Raw genomic sequence first — 19,219 nt, 5'->3', positions numbered from 1 at the left:
ACAATTTTGCCAGCTCTTTAGCTAGCCAGGTTGATTAAGTAAGCAACAGCAGCAATTGCATTTAAACTAAATGTCTTTCCCTGAGGTATATAGTTTCTCTACAAATATCTCACAGCCCCGACCACTACCAGTGCAACATCCTTCCTCCCAAAGTAAGGATGCTTTAAAATTGCCTCAATAATAAAAAAAGGAGGGGAAGCATTTAGGCATGTGCAGAAAATGAAAGCCTTTTCTTTGGAGACTCTGAGATTTTGAATGGTACTTGTCAATAAGCAACTCCCATTGTAGTCACACCGGAGATGTGGGCCTCACTCCTCCGCAAAAAGCTGTCGCAGAGATAGTAAGCTCATTAAAATATGAATAACCAGGCAGCCTCATTGTAAGAAGAGAAAGGCATCTTACTTTGTATCAAACTTTTAGCTTATCGTTATTTTTTTTCACAAAACAACAAGAATTAACATGGTACCCCCTCCCCCCAAAAAAACCCTCTAACCCCCGTTGGTTTTTGTTGTTTGTGCAAATTTTAGCACTTCCTGGACTTCTCTAAGCATTTTCAAGATTTAAAAAAAAATCCCACAGTGCTGCTGATCATTCAAAGCATGTCTGACATGGGGGGGGGGTGAAGTAAGTGATCTTTCCAATATTTAAAAATGCTGAAAGCGAGTGAGAGAGAGAGAGAGAGAGGAGAGAGAGAGAGAGAGGGAGAAAGTTAATATCTGCTACAACACACATGGTCATGTGCACATAGAAAGGCAAATCAGTTCCAGAATATTTTAGCCAATTTTAAGCCCCACGATGGAGAATTCATTACAGGCTGCAGAGATGACACCTTCATAACAGTCAATTACAAGGAAGCTCATGAGCCAGTTCATTACTATGTCTCTGCTAATCTCGTTGTAAATTTGTGCCTTGATAGAGACCATAACCAGCCAAGAATGCAATTGGGTTGTGGGCATGGGATAAGAAAAATAAAAATGTAACGGCTACAGATGGACATCTTCCAAAATCCAGAGTGCCAATCAAGTATTTTCCATGTGAAAGCCATTCTCTTCCTCCCTCCCTCCCTCTCTCTCTTTCCCCCGCCTTCCTCTCCGTCAGTGTTGCAGTATGTATGAATTATGCAAGCATGTTTACGTATGTTCAGCCACCCATGTATATGAGTAAGTTCACGTCTAACAAGCGTTCAGAAGTTAGTGACTTAACTGTGTGGAGGAGTGGGATTCCAGGAATTTGGAAACAAGTGTTTAAAAAAAAGTGTTTCATGTCATTTAATCACAAGCTTTATAACTGACAAAAGTATTCCAATCATTTCCGATATTTATTAAGAGTCAATATTTAAAAGTGAGAACTCCAAAAAGCCCCGTCCCCCTTCCCCTTTGCTCTAGGCTAGAAGAGGAGAAACATGAATGCCGAACTACTCAAAAGGCTGATGGGATATATAATTAGCTATTATGTTAATTGAATCCACTGTGAGTTTGTTGTATGAGATTTCTTCATATAATATGCAAATGATCTCCAAGGTTTAGTTTTATTAGACAATATAATTAGAAATCCTTTTAAAGGAGAGAATTCTAACGAGGCATAATAAAGGTTGGAAAAATGTGTTTGCTGTGTGGATCTACCACCTGGGCTTGCTTAATTAAAAAAGAGAGAGACACACACACAGAGAGAGACTTTATTCACCAACAGGAAATTTTTTCAAGAAAGTTATGCTTTAAAAAAACACAAGTCTATTACGAAAATGTGACATTGAGCAGGAAACATTCATTCGCATGGAAACACAAATCCTGCCCCCTGTTTTAGCCTGTGAACATTGTTCACTCAGATTTACCGGTATTTATTTTTTAAAAAAAGTAGTTTTCCCGATGCAAAACTGTGGTCACTTGTGTAGAGATGTATATAAGAGAGGCAAATTCATGGAGAAAGCCCCCCCCCATCATCGTTATTAAGAGTCGTGATCTGAGCAGAGGAAGGTACTTTAGCTTTTGTGCTGTAACTAATCAGCGTAACTTCATTTACAGTAACAAACACTGACATTCTAACATCTGGAATTAAAAGCCTTCCTCGATAGTGAAGAAAGGCAGGCTCTGTTACTCTAGAGCTGGCTGCATAGGCAACAGTTGCGTTCCACTTCATGTGAGACCACCACCAATGCCAAGCCTAAAACAATTTTTTTCCGTGGTCCATTCCCGGATGCTCGCTCATTGCACCAAGAAACAGCGACAGAATATCCAGCGAGTAATTCTAGGCTCATTCAAACAGCACAGCAGCAGCGACAACAACAACCGCCGTATGCTGTGTTATATTGAATTGTTTCTTTCATGTAAAACGATTTTCATGATAAAAACGATCAAGTTAACAGAGCACCAATCTGCCTTTGTTTTTAGCTGTACTTACCCTCCGCATATAGTGAGATGGCCGATTTGGGAGTTGGGGGATGGGTGGGAATCTATGAGAGTCAGAATATGGAGGGAAGAGTTGACTGATGATCTAGTGTCCTACCTGATCAACCGTGAGATACAAACACAAGGTTGTGTCCAACTCCGTTATACTTAGAGTAGACCCACTGAATTCATTAAGCTACGTTAGTCATGTCCATTAATTTCAATGGGAGTAACACTGGTTACTACAAGCCATAGAAATTAGAATGCAACAACTGGATCATTTAATTACCAGCAAGGAGCTGATGATTCTCAGCATAAAATGGATTTGTTGCTATCCAGTAGAAATAGAAAATAGAAAGGATTGAATCTTTAATAATAATATATAATAATATAATAATAATAATAATAATAATAATTTATTTATACCCCGCCCATCTGGCTGGGTCTCCCCGGCCACTCTGGGCGGCCTCCAACGAATACTAAAATACAATACAAAGTCACAAATTAAAAACTTCCCTAAACAGGGCTGCCTTCAGGTATTTTCTAAATGACAGGTAGTTGTTTATCTCTCTGACCCCTGATGGGAGGGCATTCCACAGGGCGGGCGCTACTACCAAAAAGGCCCTCTGTCTGGTTCCCTGTAGCTTTGCTTCTCGCAGTGAGGGAACCGCCAGAAGGCCATCGGTGCTGGATCTCAGTGTCCGGGCTGAACGATGGGGGTGGAGATGCTCCTTCAGGTATACAGGCCGAGGCCGTTTAGGGCTTTAAATAATATAATAATAATAATAATAATAATTATTATTATTATTTATACCCCGCCCATCTGGCTGGGTCCCCAGCCACTCTGGGCGGCCTCCAACAGAATGTCAAAATACAACAATATATTAAACATTAAAAGCTTCCCTAAACAGGGCTGCTTTCAGATGTCTCCTAAAAGTCTGGTAGTTGGTTTTCTCTTTGACATCTGGTGGGAGGGTGTTCCACAGGGCGGGTGCCACTACCTTAATGAATCTTTTGCCTTGGGTGCTGCTACCAAACCCCTGCACAAATAAAACACAGAGGTGGACTCGTACTACACTTTGTAAAGTAATGTCTGATCTTTTATAACTTACTAGCAGCCTCGTACCCTACGCCACTTGGAAAATCTATGACGCTGAAAATATCAGTGCCGTAAACAAGATTAGTGGTTAAAATCAGAGAAGTTCTGAAATGGATCAGTACATCATGTTGATTCAAAAGGGTGTCCAATGGTAAAACATAGATTAAAACCTGCTCCTTGATCTCAGGAACCATTGTGCAAAATTTGGTTACAGTTCTTAAGAGGCGTCCAAATGAATAGTGAGCAGACAAGCAACTTTCCAAAATGTATCGTATTTGTATGATGATGCAGAGCTTGTTGTCTTTTGGTTAAGAACTGTGGCCTGAAAAATGTTAACCTAAGGCCCAAAGCATCTTTATTCAAAATAAAAACTCCATGTTCAGTGGATTTCTTCCCCGTTTTCTTTTACTGATTACTTGGATGATGCTTGTTAATATGGCAGTGTGTGGTTTTTGTGTACTTTTAGAAGAAAAGGATGTGGTCAACTGATAACAAGAGCTTCATCCAAGCCTGCTTGGCCACTGTGTTCTGTGGGACTTAGTCTCATGGGAACGTGCAGAGGACTGCAGCCAAGCAATGTTCTGCCTCCCCTTAGAGCCACTTATCGCTATCCCGGGTCTGCCAAACATCTGCTGTCCAGCCCTCTCTATGCCACCAGCCTCAATGGTTATCGCCAGTCACCTCTGGCCTGCTGTTTATACCGTCTCAGTCCTGCGGGTTCCTTCTCCTTGGCTGTTCTGACTTTTCTCCAGGGAAAGCTACCCTCAGCATGCCTTCCTTCCCAATACTGTAGCCACGTCTTCCCACTCTGTGGCGATTCTCCTAGATGCCAGCTTTGTATATACAGTGGTACCTTGGTTTAAGAACAGTCCTGTTTACGAACGATTCGGTTTACAAACTCCGCAAAACTGGAAGTAGTGTCCCGGTTTGCGAACTCTACCTCAGTCTAAGAATGGAATCTGAACGGTGGAAGGGCACCGGCGGCGGGAGGCCTCATTAGGGAAAGCGCGCCTCGGTTTAAGAACAGTTTCGGTTTAAGAACGGACTTCCAGAACGGATTAAGTTCGTAAACCGAGGTACCACTGTAGTTTGGTAGGAGCACACTGCAGACCACAGCAAGCGCAATGGATTGTGAGTGGTCTGACAGTATAAAATACTTCCTCTGGTCTTCTGGAGGAGAGCTGAACAGCTTGCTTGGCGAAGTGAATCAAGCTCTTGTTATAGGGCAGTGTGAATTTGTTCACAGGGAGCTCACCGGATGCATTTGTAAAAAAAAAAAATTCTAAAGCCCTCCTAGGTGACTAAAAATCCACTCAAGGTGTGCCACTGGAAGGGCAAGCCATCTTGGTAAGGCTGCAGTGCACACTTTGCAGGCAGGACGTTTCAGGTTGACTCTGCAGCATCGTCAGGTAGGGCTGGATGACAGTGGCTGAAACCTTGGAAAGCTACCATACTTTTCTGTGTATAAGACGAGGGTTTTTTACTCTAAAAAAAGTTTAGAGGGGGGGGTCGCCTTATACATGGAGAGGGGGGATGGGCGATTGGTTGCTCCAAGAGTGGCTGGGGAAACCTAGCCAGATGGGCGGGGTATAAATTATCATTATCATCATCATCACACAGGGGCCCAAACTGGGCTCCTCTCCAAGAGGCTGCATAGCCAGCTCCCCCTCTGCCCCACCCCTGAAACACCCTTTACTGGCAGTGTGTGTGTGTGTGTGTGGCAGAAGCTAGGATTAGGGTTAGGGTTGGCTCCTTGTCATTGTTGTTTTGAGGCAATAGCAGTTATGGAGGCAATCCAGATCAGGCCCAAGGGAAAGGAGAAGGGGATTTACGCCTTGATGGGACACCAGCTCCCATCCTGCAGCTATTCACTTTGCGGCTTGGGGGGGGGGGCGAAATGCAGTTGCTAATTGTGTGGCTATCATCACAACTGTTTTAGCCCTTAGCACAGCTGTGCCCACTGAAGGAAGTCCACAGAACATCACACATGGCTCCAGAAATGGTTTGCTCTCTTGCTCCCTCTCCCATCAAAGCTTCTTGTTAAGTCTTGCTAGTCACCTACACGGGTGATGGGGAACAGCAATGTCACCACGGTGATATTGGTGGCTTCTGCCGTGCCAGGACTCGAACTGGGATTCAGCCACAGCAGAAACACAAAGATCCTCCTGGTTTCTGATCCTATGAGTCATTGTCCCAGTGTGGCAACCAATAGGATAAGGCTGCCCATGCCAGTTTCTGAAAGTGACAATAGGCAGCTGAAGCGAAGTTTGCTTAAATCCTGTTGATCTCAACTGAAGAAAGTCCTTTTTACGCCCCCTGCAGAAATCGTTGAAACTTTGACTACTTAATACATTTAGTACATTTTCTTAACTTGTAGCTAATCTTATGTATTCAGTCACTGAACCCCCCCCCCCAAAAAAAGTATTGTCCAACATAACTTCCTACCTCCCCCAATTAAATTATACGCAGCACTGTCTACTTCAGCTAAAAATCAGTTTAGTTAGCGGCTCCTTTCCTGTGCGTTGTACATTGGCTGATTAACATATTGCTTACGTTCTCTAATGGACATTCTAAAATTGCCCAACATGTGAATAATAAGCAGACAATCAAAGGAAAAGCAAAGCAATCAAAACACAAAACTATTCCCTGCCCCCTACCCACCCTGCTTCTGACTTTCCTCTCCTGGAAGTATAACGGTGAACTTCTCTAAGAGGCCTGAAGCAACCTTCAAATACAGGAAAGTGCTTTTGACATCTTGAGATCCTCCTCAGGGTGCTTCCAAGAAGAGGCTTCGGGGGAGCAGCAGATGTGCCGAATCCCCGGGATTCTTCCGAGTGCCTAAAACCGACAGTCTCTGGTGTGGCTGTGCCACTCCCGGATCCCCACAAAGAACTGCTGCTAGACCAAACCTGCCCCCCAAGCAAGGAAGTTCGGGAGAGGCAGCACGTGGTGTGTAAAACCAGCAACAGGAAAATCACACACACACCACTGCCATGTAAAATGGAGCAACTAAGATAATACTAGCCCAGCACTGAGAATAAAGAAATCTCATTATGTTTTAGTTTAAAACAATGGCACGAAAGTATGTTATTTTATTTTTAAGAGACCAAAAAGGTTTTTCCTTTTCGTGGTCCTTGGAAGCTATGTGGCATACCTGTTGCCCCTGAATTTGTATTCCCTGAAGATGAGAAGGTCCCGTGTGGGCAGGGCGGGCCGTCCATGCAGACAGACCGCGGGACAGAACAGGACAGCCGAAAGGGAAGTCACTGTGCCTGTTCCCACAGACGCTATAGCTCTACCCCCAGTTTCTTCATTTTATAGTAGGAGGTTCAGGAGCACCCTCTCGGTTTGTATAGGGATTCATTTGGTTCTTTCTAGAACAGGAAACAAAAATACCACTTGATCTAGAACACTTAAAGGGCCCTCCCTCCAGCTGTCTTTTTTATCGTGCGTTCACAATGATATGCGCTCGTGATGGAATCAAAGAGGTGATACGCAGTTCTGCTTTCGACACTGTTTGCATCTGCGAAAGTTTTCGGGGCAGACATACTGCTTCGTTTCCATACCCTCTGACATTTCTCCAATGAAAATAGGGATGTCCCATTCCAGAACGATAATTTTACCATTTATACCCTACACATCTTACTGGCTTTCCCCAGCCACTCTAACAGCTTCCAACATATATAAAAACATAATAAAACCCCAAACATTAAAAAAAAACTTCCCTATACAGGATTGCCTTCAAATGGCTCCAGGGCTGGATAACTCCATACCCTCCAACATCTCTCCAATGAAAATAGGGACGTCCTAAGGAAAAGTGGGACATTCTGGGATCATCCGAAACCGGGATGGCTTCTCTAAATCAGGAGCGTCCCTGGAAAATAGGGACACTTGGAGGGTCTGTATTTCCAGTTACTGCATGTACCTTAACTTCCTGCTGAAATTCTGCAATGTCTTAAAGCACGAATGTTCTAGGTTTGTATTGGTGGGTGGCATGGGGTTGGTCCTGTTTTTGTTGCTGTATAGTGCAAGGTTGCCTAACCAAGTGGCAATAATGCAATACCACTGAGGAACCATCGCAAAACTAATAAAGTGGAATGTGTGGATGGTCTAGTATAAATCCACTATCAATGCACTTTTGCATCAATGACATCTTGTAGAATATTCCCATGAAGAAACCATGTCCAGAGGGGCTCTCCCATGCTTTCCCATACCACATTCACTGTACCTGTTTGCAGGTGATGAGACACCCATGTCTCCTATTTAGCGAAACCAGAAACACCAAAAGCTTCCATGCAGAGGTAGCCTTAGGTACTGCCTACAGAGCATTGGTGTCGTTTCAGAGGGTTGGTGGTGTCTGTTGGTTTGCTGAACTGCCGCCAAGCCAGACGTAAACCTAGTGTTTGCACCGTCCCCCACAAAAGAGGCTCCCCCCCCAGGCCTTGCTTGATGGTGCTTGCCTGTCATTCTCAGAGAATGTCCTTTACGAAATTATTTTGTTTGAATCTCACAGGAAAAGATACAGCTGTGCAAAAATGAATGCTGTATGTTTGTGAAACTGCAGGAGGAATCACTTTTGAGGGACTTCAAAGGAAGAAGAGCTGGTATTCAGGAAGGAATACTATTTGTGTCACACCAGGAAAGTCTTTTTGCATTCCCAAGATTTGACAGACCACTGACAGGTAAGCACAGAGTCTGGTGGGAGTGCTACCTATTCCTAGAACCACAGTTCCTTCTCCCACTTTTCATATTTTTTGGTATCACATCCAATTTTAGCTGGGATATTTACTCATCTTGGAAGTGGTGCAAATTAAGGATTCCTGCAGCTCCCCCAGCACACGAACACCATTTCTGGTGGTAATTCCCAGGTGCTTTTTGCATAGCAAATGTTGCACATTGGCCAAGCTCTCTAATTCAGCACCTACCGGTATATGTGGTGAACAAGGAGTGCACAGACTAACCCACATCAAGGGTACAGGAGATTCCCAACAATTGTAACACTGTACATCCCAGTGTAAGGGACGCAGGTGGCGCTGTGGGTTAAACCACAGAGCCTAGGGCTTGCCGATCAGAAGGTTGGCAGTTCAAATCCCCGTGACGGGGTGAGCTCCCGTTGCTCGGTCCCTGCTCCTGCCAACCTAGCAGTTCAAAAGCACGTCTAAGTGCAAGTAGATAAATAGGTACTGCTCTGGCGGGAAGGTAAATGGCATTTCCGTGCACTGGTCTGGTTTGCCAGAAGCAGCTTAATCATGCTGGCCACATGACCCGGAAGCTGTACGCCGGTTCCCTCGGCCAATAAAGTGAGATGAGCACCGCTACCCCAGAGTCGTCCACGACTGGACTTAACGGTCAGGCGTCCCTTTACCTTTACATCCCAGTGTAGATGTGCCACCCCTTTTGAAACCAGTCCTTTTATACATGGCATTCTTCTTATGTCATGTTGGGGCAGCACTGATAGAAACAGACAGCTGAAATGTGTTATTTATCTAAAATGCTCAACCATTATTTTATAAATAAAACTTCTTTCTAGCACAGGCATAGGCAAACTCCGGCCCTCCAGATGTTTGGGACTACAATTCCCATCATCCCTGACCACTGGTCCTGTTAGCTAGGGATGATGGGAATTGTAGTCCCAACATCTGGAGGGCCGGAGTTTGCCTATGCCTGTTCTAGCAGCTGGCTAGTACTGGAAAACCAGCATTCTTCAGAATCAGTTTGATGTGTGTGTGTGTGTGTGTAGACTCCACTCAGACCTGACTGGCCTAATTCTGACAGGCTCATCCTGGCCTTGCCCTATCCAATTCCACCTTCAGCCTGAAGGGAACACTATTTTGGAAATCAAACGTCTGCGCTGTAACGATGTATGAGTGGTCACAGGCATTGCCTTCTAAAACACAAGGGAGAGAGGCCAGACCTAAAGTGACTTGCACCAAAGTAGAAATCTCTGCAGCTATGGAGTCCAAAATGTGCCCGGCCCTGCCAAGAAAACTCGCAGGCATTATGCAGAAGGAGCCAGCTGGCCACGTATGTGAAAACCAAGCCAGGAAACTTTGTATGGCTTGTGGGTATGAACACAGACAGCTGAAAGGAAGAGGGATGAAAGGTTTGCTGACATTCCACTCAACCTTAACCATCCTTTATTCACCAAAATAATGGTTAACTGCAGGGGACTTGGCGCATGACCCCATTCATCCGTCCTTCTATACTAGCCGGGGGTGGGTGGGAGAGAGAGAGGATACAATAAAGTGCAGTGCGGTGGACTCCGTCATTTAATGCAATTCTGGATGGAAGGAAAAGAGCTTCAGGTGGAAGAACAGAACAGGGTGGAAAAGAGAATACATATCCCATCCGTAAATATGAACTGGCAACAAAGGGGTTCTTCCACATTCTAAGCCAGGAGGGGACCTTGCAACGTATACCATTGACTGGAAGAGGGCAGAAATTGTGCATACTTTAAGACTAATCTGTAACCTGCGTTCTTCGCCAGAGCCTCAGATTCCAAACACAGAATTGGACATGCATTAATTGCTACAATATTCTCATTTGGAATGTCTTGCCATCAAATGTGAATGCCAAAAAAACGCCAACAAGATATATGACCTAGAAAAGTCTTCAGACGTGGACTCTATGTGAACTATCACACTGAGAAAACAGAACGAATCTGCATCTTTAAACTCACCCAACAATAGTTCTTGGGAACTAATTCTCAGCTGCTTCGGGCAGGCAGTTAAAGTGACCCTTCTCTGCACACACCTTTGGCCGGTGAGGAGCATGGCAGAGGCATTTCCACCACACCTAAAACATAGTGTGTGTCAAGGGCATTTGATTCCTACAGTCCTTCCCTTAAAAAAAATAAGTGTGTTTTCCTCTAGCAGCAGCTATCAGGTAAACACATTGCTGTGAGGGGGAAATGGCAAAGAAAGTCACTTTGCGCACTGAACACTTACTGTGGTACATTTCACTCTAGCCTCTCTGTTGAAAGGACTTTTATTTTCAAAAGCAGGCCTGTGAACCCCCCCTCCTCTCCCCCCCTTCACTTTTAGCTAAACTGATTGAAACAATTAATCAACTTCCAAAATAAATTCTTTTTAGGGGGGGAACTTGTATTTTTCCACATTTCCCCCTCTTTGGGGTAATTTAACCTTGTGGAGAAAGAAATACAGCAAACAAATTCTGCACGGATTATCAGCTATCACTTAAGAGAGACAAAGGGGATTATCACCACAGCTGTCAGGAAAGGCAGCTTTCTTGCACAACATTACAGGTACCAAAGGTCATGTTCGTATCATAGCCTTTGGGGACCAGGCACATATCTCTAAAGAATTAAGTCCTTTGCTGAAAAAACAGAGTCTAATGATGATTTAAACATTGAAAATCAACTCATGAAGGAGACAATGAAGGGAGGGACAGAGGGCGAGAACACTGGCAAAGGACAAAACAATCATTTCCTCTATTTCTTTTTTTAAAAAAAATGTGTTAATTAAAGGATTCTTGGGTAACAAAAGTACATATGGTGTCTCTGTTTTCAAATAATAGAGTCTTCCATACAGGTCGGTTATATTCAGAGTTAGACTTACGTTTAGGTAAAGTGTTTTGGGTGTGTGAATGCTGTTGCTGTGTAGTCAAAAAGAGCATCACCCATGCACAAGAGACATGGACTATTAGCAGTGCGATTTTTCTAGAAAAAGTGTGTGGAGCTCACCATGACCTCCCTTTTTTCAGCCAGAGCTCACCGGAGGTCAGCTCTGGCACCTCAGGGGGGCGCCATGCATCTAAGGAGAACAACAGGGAGAGCAGACTTGGGGAGAATTCTACCATTTGCAAAATTACAAAAAACAACAACACAAAAAGCCAAGAAAGAAAGAAAGAAGAAAGAAATAAAGAAAAAAGAAGAAAGAAAGAAGAAAAGAAAGAACAAAAACAAGAAGAACAAAAAGAAAAAAGAAAGAAAGAAAGAAAGAACACGCAACATTTAAAGGGAAATGCCCTAATAGGGGAAAACCCTCAAACAGTCCAATGAATACCAAGAACAGAACCCATCATCACGAGCAGCATTACTTCTGTTCCCCATTCATGGTTGGTTTGGGGTCTTGAATCCAGGGATCCCTAGTCATAGTCCAAAATTACAACTCCCACATCATATTTTCCATGGGAGTAGAGTTGTGTTCTTAAAGGTATACGGTAACTCACAAAGGTAGAACCTAGCCTCAGACCACGAAGTTTCTGCTCGTGTCCTGGAGTCTCTTGCCTATGGCCACCTCTGGCTCGTTCACACAGTACAATGACCACAGACGCATGATGTTTGCGTGATGAGGACTTCAATGGACTGCAAGTGTAATGGGCAATTGTCATCAACTGGCAGGGCAACGGAGAGGAGAAAGAGGATCGTGGTGAGGGGTGTAGCTGGGACTGGGACACACTCAGGGGTGTAGCAAGGGGGGGTGTAGGGGGCGGTCCGCACCAGTTTCCATAATGGAGGGGGTGACAAATTATCAAGGAACAATTACTGCCCTACTTGGGCGGTTCATAAAAAACTTTATATATATATATATATATATAAAATGCCTGCTCCAAAGGTCTTATCTTACTATACTAGGGATTATATAGCTATATATGAAATTAATGCATATCAGTTAATATCTTGACCCTCCTCCACCAAAATAGCTGTTTACTTGGCTGTTTTCTTATGTTGTGAAGGCTGAAATTTCAGTTCAGTGGAGCACTTACTGTTCCCAACCCTAACCCTGTGGAAAGCCATCTAATTAGACTTTAATTTGATTTTGAGATGTTTTTTAGGAGGTAATTTAATTATTGTTTGATTTTATACCAATGTTATGTATCTGATGTTAGCCACCCTGAGCCCAACTTTGGCCGGGGAGGGCGGGATATTAATAAAAGTTATATATTATTTTTACATGTTATTATTCCTTTGTAAGAAAATATGAAATAACGTAAAACCATTTTTGCAGAGGGAGGGAATCAAGGGGGGGGGTGACAAGAAATTTTCTTCACCTGACCTTCCTATGCCTCTGGACACACTGGGGAAAACTGGAAATGGGGATGGAGAGGTTGGTGTAGGAAGTACTCATGGGGTGACGGAGCATGACAAGGGCCACTCCAACCACTCAATTCCACCCCCACCTACCAGTCAGTGAGCATTCCTCTTGCCCAGTAAGCATGCTCAGCCCCCACTGGGCTATTTGGGTTCTTCCCACCCTTAGGGTTTTTGATGCAGAGTACTGAGTGCTCCTGTTCAGCTCACTTGCAGGATATTCCATTCCTTCCCTCCTTCCCTCCTTTGTGGCTATTGCAAGGGCTTGGATTCCTGCGGGCATGCCGACACCTCCCTCTTGTGCGGCGATGGTGGTGTTTTGGATACATAAGGACTGCTACTCAAAGAACTGAGATTGGCATTAGTAATTTATGCTACAAGATAAAATGTTGGTTTGCCTCATCACTCCCCAAAAGAGAGCCCTTTGGGAAACTCATGCAATAGAATGTGGGTGGTAGAATTTGAAGTGACAGGGGGATTTCATATTTCCCAGCAGATCCAAATGTTCATTATTCTTAATAAATACCTGGATTCAAATGTGTCTGAATTGCAGTTGTTTTTGTTTGAATACCTCCTGTGGGGATAAGGGTTTAATAAATTAGGAGAGTTAAGCAACTTCGAGCAACTTACTAGAAAGACAAAATATGCTGTTTGTTCAAATTTGAGTTGAATTAATCTACACTGGTTTTATTTGGTAGCTCATTACAGTCAGATGCTGTCATGTGTGTCTGTTATGTGGGCTTGTTTTTTTTTTTTTTTGCTTTAAATGTGCTTTTTTGTGATGAATCAGCAGCTAAAGAAGCCTTATCCACTCATTTTATCACCGGAATGGTTTAATCTGTTTTTATAATTGTATATTTAATTGTTATAACTCACCTTGGGGCTTTATGGTGAAGGACGGGGTGAGAATATTCATTCGCATCTTGTAAAAACAATTTTTAAAAATAGAGTTAGATCCCTATATGTCTGCAACCACAATTTTTAAAAACACAAAAACACTTTCTGGCAATTCTGGGACACCAAATAATTTTTAAAATCGGTACCACTGAACTGCCTTCAAGCATTTTATCTGAACTTCAAAGTGAAGAATCCCTTTCACCACTAGTGGGAAGCACTGGCCAACCCATTTGCGACTTGACCCTGAATGTCAAGCAGCGATGGCCTTTGCTACATTTCCTGTGCTAGGAGAATGAGGACTGCGGGAGTGCAATGGGCCCAGATGCTGAAGGCTGACAGGCAGGGGTTTTGCTCAGTGGTCTTCAGCAGGTGGGCCTGACCTCAGGTGGGCTGCATGATGGCAATGCCTTCACTTTATTTTCTGCTGCCGTTTACAGTTTTTAATAAAAAGGAAAAACAGAGCAAAGAAGAAAGAAGAGAAGAAGAAGAAGAAGAAGAAGAAGAAGAAGAGAGGGAGGGAGAAAGAACCATAATCGACACACTTATTTCTAAAGAACCTCAAAAGAGTTACATTACAAAGGAAAAAGGTTACTGAGGGAGACGTTAGGAGACCCTACAAGGTATGTGTAGTGGAATAATAATAATATAATATAATAATAATAATATAATAATATTATTATTATTATTATTATTATTATTTATACCCCCGCCCATCTGGCCAGGTCCCCCCAGCCACTCTGGACGGCGTCCAATAATATTAAAATACATTAAAATATCACAGATTAAAAACTTCCCTAAACAGGGCTGCCTTCAGGTATTTTCTGAATGTCAAGTAGTTGCTTATCTCTTTGACCTCTGATGGTCAAATGTGCAAGGAAAAATCGAGGAGGTGTAGGTTTGGCCTTATGCAGCCAACCTTTCCTGTGAGTCCTTGCAGGAGCACTCCTGCCCTTGAGGGTGCCCTCATCAGGAGCCCCAATTGCCACAGGTGGCCCACCTAGTTGAGTCAGGAACAGATAGTGCAGGGCAATATGGTCAGGAGGAAGAGGGTGGTGGCTGTGGCTTCCCACAGTTAGATCTGGTGTATGTCTGGTGGGGGGAATTGTTCCTTTGGGGTTATTTCTTGGTGGTACTGTAGGGGTTTTGTATTACCGTGTAAGAAGGTTTAAGGAGGATTACTGTTGGAGGGGTTTTGTTTTTGTTACTGTTTAAGGAGTTGTCCTATTCTGTTGAATAAAAAATATCTTTCCCCTCTACCCCTTTAAAGAAGCTGCAGAGTTAATTGGCAAAACAGTATGAGATTGCTTTAAAGGTGCTACTTGAGTGACAGGTTGCATAGACTGGCCTTTGTCCTGCCATACCCAGGGTCCTGATCCTCTCTCGAGGTAAGAGAGGGACAAGGATAGATCAGCAAAAGCGTGCATACTCTGAAAGTGCCAGGTTCAGTTCCTGGCTCAGACAGCAGGTGATGGGAAAGAGAGATCTGCCTGAGAGACTGAAGAGCCACCACCAGTCAGATGAGACATTCGTGGACTAGATGGTATGAGACATCTCCCTAGCCGGAATGCTGAATCTGGAGGGGACAATCATAAATGTCACTTTGGCCGATGTGACTAGATTGGCAGAAACTAGATTTGTCAAACTACTGTCTTCCCCTCATATCTCACAGATGTAGGCATTGGGCAACATGAAATGTATTGCGGAAGGTGCTTCCTGTTTTGAAGAGATGTTGTTAGTCCTGTTGCGGATGTAGCTTAATTCTCAGCTTTCAGTTTCATCATCTCCTACCTGCATGATGCAATCCCACCCAAACACTAGAACAGAATGCCATGCCCAGAGAAAGGTTTTAGGACTCACCAGAACTAGATGGGGATGTGTCAAGAATGCCTTACATCTGCCTCTAACAAAAGAGATGTTTTGGGTGTTCTCCTAGCTACTAACATGAGTTTGACCAAACTGCGGGAGGCAGTGGAAGACAGGCGTGCCTGGAGTGCTCTGGTCCATGGGGTCACGAAGAGCAGGACATGACTAAATAACTAAACAACAAGAAACATCATCTGTACTTTTTAGGTTGTGAGCACATTTCCTATAAACACAGAATTGCCTCCAATGTTAGCCTTACAAAGGGTAGACCCAGCGACATCACTGGTGATGACCAACATAGGTCCATTAATTTCAGTAGGTCTGCTCTGAGTAAAATTTGGTTGGATGTAACCCAAACTCTCTCCAGCATGTCAGCATTTAGCTGTCAAGCTGAGTTCAAGGTTCTGGCCCTAATGTGCAAAGCCCTATACAGCTTGGGGCAGGATACCCCAAAGAGTGCTTTGCCCCATATATGCCCAACCAATCACTGTGCCCTACAGGAGTAGGTCTCTTATCAGAAGGTCTGCACCATACAGCGTTGAAACTGGGCCTTTATTTTATCCGTATATATTTTATTCTTATAGCACACACTGGGACCTCACGGTGATGGGCAGGTATAAAATCCAATAAAAAAAACAAACATTTAAACAGGGGGTGGATTGACAGGTAGGTGGTGGGTCCTGCGCAAAGAGAAAAAACACAATCCCACGTGGCTCTTTTGCATACTTAATATTGGATTGCAGTCTCTTTTGGGGGACACATAATCTGCTAGACATGTGCATACCAGTCACACAAACTTATACTCATGTTGGAAGTAAAACAAGACCTGCAATAAGTTACCTGACCTAGTGGGGAAGGGAGGGGCAGACAGCAAGGCAACTTATTCCTCCCACTGACTTCTTCTACCTGTAGATTATTTTTATCAGGTTTTCCTTCCTTCCTCCTCCTCCAGCCAGTTAGTATCAGACCTTTCTTTGGTTAACCTCATGACTCCATGATGGCCACATGTCAGCTTGTACTCTGAGCAGCTTTGTTTGTCAGGAATAATAAACCTAAGTTTCTTTATTCTTTGAATCCACAGCTTTGCCACACCCCACTGCAATATATGTGTACACACACACACACACACACACACACACCAAACTCCAACAACGCAGACACAGAGTCAGTTGCTACATCCTTTGCTTTTGTCAACCATTCCCTGCCTCCCCAGTTCAGAAGATATTTTTTTAAATAGCTCCTGGCCCCTGGTACAACCTGGTAGTTAGGGGAAGGACCACAGCTCAGGGGTAGAGCATCGGTCTTGCATGCAGAAGATCCCAGACTCAGTCCTCAGCATATCCAGGTAGGGCTGGGAGAGACTCCCCGTCTGAGACCCCCCACCTCTTCTAATAAACAGAACCAGGCCAGGAATGTCACCAAGGAGTCACCAAGCATGTGCCATAGGCCTACAGAGTGCTTGCATCAATATCAGGGCCTGGCTGTTCTTTGTATTCCCATTGAACCAGCAGGTACATAAAGGAGGACTCACGCTCTGATGACACTTGGCTGAGTGTCGTGCCCAATGAGCACAGCAGCTCATCCCCAGTAGGTCTTGTCCCATGAATCAGTTGCCGAGACGGAAAGTCCTCACCTCTCCAAAAAGTCCCCTCCTCTCCTGGGCCCCAAGCAATCGGAGACTGTGCCTGCCTGAAGCCAACCTCTCCTCCACCTTTTTTCATGCCTCTTCTGGTTCTGGGAGACAAGTGGGGAGGGGAGCTTGTCTTCACCAGCCTAACCCATCTTGGCCTCCCTCCTCCCTGCTTCAACTTCTGCCTCTGATTCTTGCCTTCTGTCTGCCACTCCCACCTCACTGAGCCCTGTTACCCTTCAGCTTCTGACAACCCCTCTTCGCAGTCTTTCCCTTCCTTTCTCTCTGACCACTCATTGTCGTCCTACCACCAATCCCCTGCCTCTGAGCCTTCTTCCCTTGGTGGTTCCCCAGCTGGTTCCTCCCACCATTCCTTTGTGTCCAACCAGTCCATGACATCATGGGAGTAAGACTTTATTGCCTTCATCTCCTGTCCCTCTGGCATCGACACTCTCTCAGCAGCGGAGTGAGGGACGTCAGGGCAGGCCTTTGCCTCCTAAGGCAAAATTTGTAGATCTGGCACTGTATTTATTTATTCATAAAATTTATATACCACTTGATTGTAAAAAAAAAAGCAAAACGAAACCTCAAGCAGTTTACCAAAAGAATGAGACAATATAACTATTTTAAACATTTGAATAATAATTAAAATCAGTGATAAGCGAAAACTGATATTTGGAATTAATTTCTATAAACACTATAATAGGTTAAATAACAATCTTGTAATAGTTATAAGTTCTGTTTTGTATTGTATATGGGTGTCATTTCTCCCACCCCCTTTTCCTCCCCCCCTTCCCTCCCATTTTTTCATGTCTTATTTTACCCTGTGCACTTACAATTACAGTGGTATCTCGACTTACGAGCGACTCAACTTCCGCATTTTTCGACTTCCGAATAACCTCCAGAAGCAAAAAAATGGCCGCCGCTTCCGAAATGTTCAACTTCCAAAGGGAAAGCGGCGGCACGATACCTCGACTTACAAAAAACTGAATGCGGCTTTTTTCGACTACCGAATTTTTTCCCCGTTCCGAGATGGCGGCTTCGACTTGTGAAGATTTCGACTTACGAGCGCGCCTTCGGAACGGATTACTTTTGTAAGTCGAGGTACCACTGTATACACACATTACTATTTCTCTTTCAATAAAGAACACACACACACACACACACACACACACACGTAAACAGTCTCCATGTCTGGTTAGGCTTGTCTCAACAAAAATGTTATGATGTGCCATGCGTAATTTTCTTTTGATTTCCTTTCATATTGTTGCTATTCTTACATTTTTAACAAACTGAAATGAACCAGCCATTTGCAACCCATTTTATAAACTGAGTTCAGCCTCTGGTCATAACCCGCTTGCCCACCGGGGCAAATTCGGGGCCTTGCTTCCACTTCTGAACCAACGTTCTTCAAGAGGTGCATGAACAGAAGGCATTCATGGTGAGCAGAATAAATTGAGCAAATTGCTCAGGGATAAGATCTTAAGACTCTCATGACTGGGGAAAGCTGCCCATGAGAGCTGACTCTTGAGTAGAGACTTCTACTTCATCTCATCCCTCCTCCACACTCTCTCTCAGCGCCTTGTATGGTTCTGATTGTCTATATTAAAAAAGAAAAAGAAACAGCCTAGCAATGGAACAATACTACCCTCTCAACATTTAAAAGCCCACCTCCAAAAATAAAAGGTCCTGGAAAAATACCTCAATTTCAAGCTATAGATTACTTTGGCTCCCAGAGGAAAGAGAAGCAATTTACTGGCTGCTGGTCTTACCAAGGAAAAGGTTAGAAGATTAAGAGACCAACCGCTGTTTGGATAAGTGGTTGGTAATTGCACACTCTGGCAATTATTACGTACCTCCATGTCTCTCCCTCTTACCTTTTTCTTCCCTCTCGTGCCATCAGGGTTGAGCCGAAATGTCCCCGAATTCACAGTCCTCTTTGGACCTATTTTCTTGATGTCGTAGGCCAGCTCGTCAGCAAGGGCCTTGCAAGCTGGGGTGGGAAACAGAAACACACATACAAAAAGGACACATCACTACCACTGTGGAAACCGCAGTAGTAAAAATACAGCATGCACATTTTTGCAGTGGAACAGGGTCTATCCAAACAGAAGTTTCCTGTTTTTGCTCATCTATCCTAGACAGTTCATTCTCCTCCTTATCCTTTAAGCCAGGGGTCAGCAACCTTTTGCAGCCGGGGGCGGTCCACTGTACCTCAGACAATGTGGTGGGCCGGACTATATTTTGAAAAAATATATAGGAACGAATTCCTATGCCCCACAAATAACCCAGAG

At 44.0% G+C, this 19,219-nt stretch overlaps 1 protein-coding gene across 1 annotated transcript in view; it reads right to left on the bottom strand.

Moving 5' to 3' along the window:
* Positions 1-19,219, bottom strand: part of CNPY1 (canopy FGF signaling regulator 1) — a 46,669-nt gene that overhangs the window by 11,200 nt on the left and 16,250 nt on the right. The window contains exon 2 of the mRNA XM_033165924.1: positions 18,803-18,918. Within this exon, the coding sequence (XP_033021815.1) occupies positions 18,803-18,918 (116 nt within the window). The remainder of the gene's footprint in view (positions 1-18,802; positions 18,919-19,219) is intronic.

The sequence above is a fragment of the Lacerta agilis genome, chromosome 12, assembly GCF_009819535.1.
Source record: "Lacerta agilis isolate rLacAgi1 chromosome 12, rLacAgi1.pri, whole genome shotgun sequence".
In the NCBI taxonomy this organism is placed as follows: Eukaryota; Metazoa; Chordata; class Lepidosauria; order Squamata; family Lacertidae; genus Lacerta; species Lacerta agilis.
Note: the sequence above shows the minus strand (reverse complement) of the source record. Positions and strands in the feature narration are given on the sequence as shown.